The following is an 8,411-nucleotide window of genomic DNA, read 5'->3' as shown; positions in this document are numbered from 1 at the left end:
CCCCGCCCCTTCCTCCCCCAGGCCACGTTGAAGGGCTTCACAGCTAAAGGCAGCGTCATGAGCAGCCACTCCAGTGCCTGGGCTGCGGCTGCATGGCCACTCCTACCACCTCCAGCCTAGCCCAGCCCAGGAGGTCGGTGGGAGCTGTGGAGGGCCTGGTTCCCTGCGTTATTTTTAGGCTGTGATGGTACTCGGCGGACCCCTCCAGTTCCCTCATCTGCAAGTGTCCCCTTGGCCCTCGCAGCCACTCCTGTCCGCAGGCACACTGCCTGGCAGCTGGTAAGCCGGCAGGGACTGGTCATCCTCTTCCCCAAGCAGAGGGGGCCCTCCTGGCCAAGGGATAGGTCTGGATTTCAGGCTTTTGTGGAACCGAGGGGCTGAGTTCATGTGCACTTGTTGTGGAGACTGTCCAGCAGGCCAGTTACCCCCACCACCACCCCCACGCACTCCGTTCAGTGAGTGCTGGCTTTCCTCAGGCCATGTGTCCGTCTCGCCCCAAGCCTGCCCTCCCTGCTCCGAGGCTCCGCAAGCGCCCTGATCCCGAGTGGAGGGTGTTAGAAAGCACGGTGGTCAAGCCAGACCCCATCATTCCTGTGCCGCACAGCTTCAGGGCGAGCTCCTGCTGACGGCTCAAAGGTTTCCCAGCAGTAGCTTCAGGCATTTGCCCCCCACCCCCCCACCCCCATGGCTGCAGAAGTCTGCAGTCCAGGAGATTTTGAAATTCTGTTCCATAAAGTCCCCCCACCCCCTCCGCCTTCAGCTTCTCTGGTCAGCGTTTTGGGGCACGGTAGCCAGGCACTGTCCAGTTCTTCCAGTCTCCTGGTACAGGAGGCAGTGTTTCATGGAGGCTATGGGCCATACATCCCATCTCCCCTTCCTGTCCTTGACTCCCCTGCTTCCTGCCTCTGCTGCTGATGAGTGGAGACCCTCTGCTGGGTCTGGGCGGGGTCTTCTCAGTGTTCCTCCTCTCTCTCCTCATGGCCACCCTGGGGGTCCCAGGGCACAGGAAGGTTACACGGCGCTGGGCGTAGTGCAGGAGCAAGTGGGCAGGGCACCAGGAACCCGGGTGAAGCATCCTGGGGATGGCCAGAATGTGCCTCTGATGCAGGAGGAGTGCAGGCTATGAACCTTGTGTTAGTGAAATGTGCCATGCTTCCAGGTGTGGTCATGGGCCAGGTAGGGGCCAGGTCGGCCTGCACCAGCCCTGTGTCCCTGAGAATCCTCCTGCAAGTAGTGCCTTGCCCAGGGCCGTCATCTCCCTGGGGGCGGCTGGGGTTGGACACAGGCCTGGCTGTGCTGCCACCTGCACCCAGGCCCCAGCGAGGCGCTCCCCGAGGGCCGAGGGCCCCTCCTGGCAGAGCAGCTGGCCTGACCGCTGTCTCTCTCCCCAGGACGCCTGAGGATCTTTCCCGGTTTGTGGTGGAGCTGCAGCAGAGAGAGCTGGCGCTGAAGGAGAAGAACAGCACCATCAGCAGCAGGTAGGCGCTCGGGGGGCCTGTGTGGGCGGCCCGGGGGCTCCCCACGGCTCTGGGCCGCCATTGCCAGGACTCGCCAAGGCCACACTCGCTGTGTCTCAGGGCTCGAGAGCTAGAGCCCCGGGGAGCTGGGCTGGTGTGGGTGTCCAAGGCAGGACTGACTCTTCAGGAGGGCTCCGTCTGCTTCCAGCCACTGAGGCTCCAGGTGGCCGTCTGTTTCCTGGTGTGGGAGCCAGGGCCTGCTGGAATGTGTGCATGTGCGTGTTGTGCCCTCGGGGAATGACTGTGGAGAACCCCCACACAGCCAGCACACCTCAGTGGCAGCAGCTCTAAGGGGTCCGTCCCCCGCCAGCCAAAGGGCAGCAGCTGTGGGACTCTTCCTCCGGGCACAGCCCTCTCCGTGTGCATGTGGGCTAATGCTCAGGCTCGGGGATGGAGGCCGCCCAGGCTGTTGATGGCACAGCCAGGTACGGAGGGAGACGTTCTGGGGTCTCAGCTCCATCTGCAGGACTGGGGGTGGGTGGGTGGAGGGGCGTGCCCGCCCTCCTCCGAGGTGGCTCTTGAATGATTCACTCGCAGCTAAAAGGGAGGTGTGGGCATGGGAGCTGGCGTCCCTTTGAACACTGGCTTTCAGAGATGCCTGGCGATGTTGGACATACATCAGTTTAGTTCAAAACCCCTCCAACGGGACAAGTGCCTCCGCCTTCAAAGCCCCTGTCAGATGAGACGGGCGTCAGGGGCGAGCGGAAATTAAAGCTCTGACAGTTTGCCAGCGAGACTCCTCATCTGACGTTGAGTTTGAAACAGAATGAGCCATGGGGGCACAGCGGCCTTGCTGCGCTCCCTCCTGCTGCCAGGCACTGTTGCTCTTGCCCCCAGGGGCGCCCGCCTCCTGCTCCTGGGGCTCTCTGCCAACTCCCCAAGGCTCATGGGCCTGGCGCGGTAGGTGGCGTGCAGCCCCATGTGGCTTCCTTCTAGCATTCACCCCCCTGGCAGCTCTGCCATGTCGGTCACTGCCGCCGTCCTCCCAGCGTCCTCCGACCTTGTACACGTCCATCACGCGGCAGTTCGGGGTCAGCCCCCTTTCTGCGACCCGGGAAACCCAGAAGGACACACCAGGGTCAGCTAATGTGTCCTCGCTTGGCAGTGTCCCCAAGCCTGCCCACGGCCCGCATCGTACTCCCTCCCGGTCCCCGCCCCCGTGGCCACTTACCACCTGTGCTGCACTCTGTCTTCATGAGTTAGGGCAGAGAGCTGGGGGCCAGGGGGTGGGGTGGCGCCCACTGGTCACCACCCTCCATGTTCTGGCCCTTGTGTACACCTTGACCGCTCAGGTTGGCAGTGGAGTGGTGGAACAGAGGGACCTGAGTGGGGGTGGGGGGTGTCATGCCCCCAGGGACCCTCTGCTGGCCACACCCCAGCAGCTGCCCCAAGCAGGGACGTGGGAGCCCCTAAAGCCCTGCCAGCTGCTCTCTGGCCCCTGGTCCACCAGCAGAGGAGCAAGGCAGGCAGCCGAGGGGTGGGGGAGCCCTGGGCCACCTCAGACATGGGACCACAGCTGAGAGCAGGGTCCATGCAGCACACGCCCCTGGGCCCTGGTCGGGGGAGGGGTTCCACTCTAGAGCACCTCACTGTTCGTGGTGGAGATGATGGGGGCTGGGCTGGCGTGCCCGCCATGCCTGCCTCTTCTCGAGATGAGCTGCATTCATATTTCACACCCGACTGTTTTCTTGCATGTTTTGCATTTCCATATTTAAGATGGCATTTACATATTCATGGGCTTTTTAATAAGTTTTCATTGTTGGGAAGTGGAAGAGGATGAAACGTGAGCATCCCTGCATTCAGCTCTGGAAACATCCTGCCCACAGATGACAGCACTCCGAGCCGTCTGTCAGGCGGGCCCTCCCCTGGCTGACCACACTGGTGCACTGGCGGTGGCCAGTCAGAGCCCACAGGCAGGCCCGGTGCCTGAGGAGCTAGCTGGGCCACTCCCGATGGGCTGGTGTCCTTCCCTCTATGAGGACAGTGCGGACACGTCCGGCCTGGGTCTCTGAGGTGGTAGCCGCAGTCCAGATGGCTTTGACCATGGCCACCCATGTGTGCTGGGGGGGACCTCTGGTTCTGTAGAGGCAGATCACCAGGCTTCTCTCCCCAGGTGCTTCCTGGGGACTCGACCTCCAACCTTCCGGTGAACAGCCGAGCCCTGTGCATACCTGGGGCCCTACCTGTGTAACCCAGATACCCCAACCCTAACAGTGAGCCGTGTGCATACCTGGAGCCCTACCTGTGTAACCCAGATACCCTAACCCTACATGCAGATACCTTAACCCTACAGTGAGCCATGTGCACACCTGGGTCATACCTGTGTAACTTAGACACCTCACCCCTATCAGTCCTACGGCAGTGAGGGGAGGGCATTGCTTGCATTCTTTCCTCGACAGGGCAGCCCCGACGCACAGAGCCCCATTGTGGTGGCTGACTTGCCCCACGCAGTCCTCAGGGTGAGTCCCCCTGGGAGCAGGCTGCCACATCTTTCTCCCAAGGAGCGTCCAGTGGGTTTGAACCACTGACCTTTCAGTGAACAGCCCAATGCTTACTTAACCTGCTGCGCCTCTTGCCCATCCCCGCTCTCTGTTCCCCAGCACTGTCCTGGCTGCAGGAGCTCCCTGTCTGGCACCAGCGGCCCCCTCTTCCTCCTCACCCCATTGGGGGCAGAGGGCTGTGGGGACATCTGGACTCACATCTGAACTCTGCCAAGTCTGGGTGTAAGGTCTGAGGGGCCGTCCTTGAGCACTGGGCTGGAGTCTCCACACCTCCTCCTCCAGCCCCCCATGCAGACACAGCATGTTTAGGGGCGCAGACTCTGTCTGCGCCTGGTGTCCCCCGGGGACGGGCCCCTACGGGAGGGAGAGAGCGGAAGAGGGGCTGATGCCCTCTGGCCTCACCCTTGCCGCCCCGGCTGCCCCGGCTGCCCCACGTTCTCACTTTTGTGGGTTCTGCATCAGAGTGGGCAGTTCTGTGTGTCTGCTGCTTTTCCCGGGCCCGACAGGAGCTGGAGAGACAGGAGGGGGCACCACAAGGCTGCCAGGCTGGGGCTCGGCCTTCGTCCCCGGGGGGCCAGATGGGGGCCGTGCTGGAATACCCCATCCTGGCTTGTGCCCTTGGTGGAACCATGACACTGTGCTCTCCTTTTTGACTCACTCTCTCTGAAAGCCGGCCTGCCAGGCCCTCTGCCAGCGCCGCGAGCACAGGACTGTGTCCACAGCCCCAGACACCATGTCCTTGGTAGTGGGGAGCAGGAGCTGGGCCCCAGCCACCCTTTGAGGGGCTTTGCTCTCAGGAGCTGACACAGAGGTACAGGTGTAAATACTTCCTTGCCTGCATCCCAGGGAACCTCCCTCCATAGCTGAGGGACCATAGCTGGATGTCCAGCCAGGAACCTGGCCCGCCTTCTGACAGGTGGGTGCCCCTGGGGCTGTCAGAGCTGAGGCCTGGGACGGGAGTGCCTGGCTCATGCTCAGGCTTTGACTTGGGCTCTGGCTCAGGCAGGCTGTCAGGTGCTGTCTTCCTGCCCCTGCTCTTGCCCCTGTGGAGCGAGCGCTGTCCCTAGGGAGGTCAGAGCACCGTCCATCCACACCCCCATCCCCGATCGTGATGTGGCTGCTCTGAGAGTGCTGTGGGGGTCAGGGACAGTGGACACGGGGGCTCCAGGTAGGATGGTCCCCTTGGGGTCACCTGTCCTAGGTGCAGTGCTGGAAGTGGGCTGCAGACAGGTCAGGTCCCAGGCCCATGGCCCGGGAGTGACACTACGCTGCAGGCAGGCTGAGGCTGGCTCATAGTGTCCCTGTCAGGGCAGGCTGCACTGGGGCCCTTTCACTTGCCCCCAGTGCAGTGGCACCACAGTGACTGCCCTCTTGTTCAGGGTCCCCATGCAGATGGCCTGGTGGGTGTTGTAGAGACAGACAGTGCCCCTGCAGGGGCACCTGCCCACACCCTGCCCTCCTCCCCAAGCCCCTCCCTTGGAGAATGGGACAGCTGCCCCCTTCCTAGACCTGAGCCAGGCCCTTCCATGGGCTCCCTGCTGTCCCCTGCTTCCCCCAGGTTGGGGGCTCTAGCCTGGATGTTACTCCTGGCAGCAGCCCTGCATGCTCCCTGCTGTGTGCCCCTCTCCTCGCTGATCCCCACCCCCACCCAGGCTGTGCCCCCGTCAGGTGCTGTCCCTTGCAGGCTGTCTGGAGCAGCTCGGGGCCTGTCTGAACACCTCTGTTTTGTGTCCCACCTCTGGCCTGCAGTTTCTTCCCAGCTCTCAGGAGGAAGGCTGACTCTCAGCAAGTATCCGCACCTGCTGCTGGCCTTGGCTCTCCTCAGCCCCAGCATACCCTGCTGCCCACGTCGTCCGTGCCCTTGGCGCTGTCCTCCCACTGTCCACACGATCACACGCCACCCTCCCCAGATACACGGGCCATGGGCATCCTGCTCGGCCCTTCTCAGCACTGCAGGGGCAGCGGGAGCGGGAGCCAGACACCTCTCCAGGGTGGGAAGGGCTGTCGAGGGCCCGTGGAGAGGTGGGCTCATCCGTGTGGCCCCCCTCACACTTGTCTTGGAGCCATCGCTCGGGGCAGTTTTGTTGGGGAGCCTGTGAGAGTCCGGGGTGGGGGTGGCGCCTGGGAGCACCATCCATCAGCTCCCTGCCTGCTGGGGGCGGGGGCGGGGCTGGCCTAGGTAGGCTGGGTGAGTGACAGCTGCTCAGATCCAGCCCTGCAGCCCCCCCTCGTGTCTGCCCTGGCCCTCCAGTGTGCCTGCGCCCACTTGTGCTGGACGGGGCCCAGTGCATGGCAAGCCCGCTGGCACCACCGCCTGCCTCTTCCTGGGGCTCATGCCCACAAGCTTGCTGGGGAGCAGCCTCCTGTTCCCTCTGGTGCGCATCTCTCCCCGCTCTCCTCTGAGCGTTGAGTGGCCACCTCTGCTCAGGTGACAGTGGCATTGACCTCTGCCGGCTTGGCGGCCTTTGCTGAGCGTGCACTCAGCGGGGTGTGGAGGCGCCGTCTGGAGACAGTGCTGTCCTGTGGGTGTGAAGCCTCACTTGCCCTCCTTATCCAGGCTGTCCCCAATGTGAGCTCACCCCCGAGCTTCCAGGGGGACCTCCCAGGGGCCCCAGACCCAGTGCTCGCTCGAGGCGGTCGTTCTCGCCCTGTCAGTGCCATCGCTGACACCGCATGGGCCGTGGCTGAGAGCAGGGACACCAACCGCACGTGCTGTTGGCACAGCGAGCGCCAGGCCGTCCAGGGGAGACGCGTCATTGTGCGCTGTGGAGCCTGTCTGCCTCCCGTGGGCCAGGATCCGTGGTTCCCACAGGTCAGGGCACCCTGCATGGCACTATGAGTACCCGATCTGTGTACTGGGCTCGTCCAGGGTGCCCTAGGGCAGTGGTTCTCAACCTGTGGGTCCTGACCCCTTCACAGGGGCCGCCTGATTCACAACAGTAGCAAAATGACAGTGATGAAGTAACCACGAAAATAATGTTGGGTTGGGGGTCACCACCACCTGAGGAGCTGCATTAAAGGGGCGTGGCATTAGGAAGGTGGAGAAGCACTGCTGTAGAGGAAGGTGGCCTCAGGGTAGCAACCTGGCCTGCTGTGCAAGGACTTGCAGCACTTGCTGGTGGAGGCCAAAGACGACAGCCTCGGAATGGAGCGGTGTGGGCCAGAACACAGAACACAGGGAGCCTCTCTGCTGCTGCACGGACACCAGTGCGCAGACACGATCGGAGATGTCACACAGGCAGTGTGCACAGAAGCCGAAGTCACAGGATCTGATTAGTATTGCATTGCCAAATCTGCTGCAAGACTTTAGAGTGTTTAACGAGCAGAGATGCCAAGGTGTGCTGACCAAACCACCGTGCTTTTAGTCACCTCGCCTCCGCCCGACAACAAGTAAGGAAAACCTCGGACGGACAGCGGCTGCGTTGGGACCCTGGTGCCGGTGAAGGACCTTGACTAGACCCGGGGCTTCCCGAGGGACAGACACATCGTCTCAGAGGAAAGCAGTCCTGTCACCATGCTCCTTGGAGCGCGGGTGCTGAGACTTTGCCTCCCACTGTGGACGTGTCCTCAGGAGGCCAGTCCTTGGAGAAGGACATGGTGCTGCACGCAGCAGCGGAGGGCCCAAGAGATGATGGACACCATGGCTGCGAGGATGGACTGAAACGCGGGATGAGTGTGAGGGTGACGCGGGGCGGGCAGCGCTGCCTCTGGCACACGGATCCCGGGGTCAGAGCCACACACTGACTGCTCTGCATAGCAGCCGCGGGGTCACTGGTTTGCTTGAAAGATCTTTGGGAAGAACATCGCCGTGAGGGTTCACCCAGCCTCCACGACTGCAGACAGTCTATTCTAGGGGAATTTGAAATTCCGTTCTGCAGCAACCCCCCCAAATCAGGATTTTTGTCCAGAGTCATTGGTCAAAGGCCCATCTGTTTACTGCTGGGCCCGTGGATGGTCCAAGGCTGCCCTGGGGAACCCTCGTCCACTCTGGGCTCTGGCTTGGCTTACTCTCTCCTCTCATTTCACTGCCCCGGGGGTGAGTGAAGACACCACCCCCTGCAGGTGACACCTCCCCCCCCTTGCCTGGACACCTGATCTCTGCTCCTTCCCAGTACCCTTGCTGAGTCTCCACAGTGTGGACGTCGGGCACTGAGCACAGCTCACTGCCCAGCAGACACTTGGAGCTAATCATGATGTTGTCTCTCAGTACTGCTCCCCCCACACCCGCCCCTCCCTTATCCAGATCGGACCCCCCACCCACTCCCCCTTGCCTGTAGAGTGGGGACGGGGGGCAGGGAAGGGGTAAAGGTTTTCTTCTATCTGGGACACTTGGGGCACCAGCCACAGTGAGGCTCCCTCTGGTTGGGTGCCCCACCCTTGGAGGCTGACCAGC

At 62.6% G+C, this 8,411-nt stretch overlaps 1 protein-coding gene across 1 annotated transcript in view; it reads left to right on the top strand.

Annotated features, from left to right (window-relative positions):
• The window catches only part of MAD1L1 (mitotic arrest deficient 1 like 1), a 148,432-nt gene that overhangs the window by 23,784 nt on the left and 116,237 nt on the right, over positions 1–8,411 (top strand). Inside the window, exon 10 of the mRNA XM_004705883.2 lies at positions 1,392–1,478. Within this exon, the coding sequence (XP_004705940.1) occupies positions 1,392–1,478 (87 nt within the window). The remainder of the gene's footprint in view (positions 1–1,391; positions 1,479–8,411) is intronic.

This window comes from Echinops telfairi, unplaced genomic scaffold, assembly GCF_000313985.2.
Source record: "Echinops telfairi isolate 266 unplaced genomic scaffold, ASM31398v2 ScPeMD7_5;HRSCAF=22, whole genome shotgun sequence".
Lineage (NCBI taxonomy): Eukaryota > Metazoa > Chordata > Mammalia > Afrosoricida > Tenrecidae > Echinops > Echinops telfairi.
This window is presented reverse-complemented; position numbering and strand designations above follow the sequence as displayed.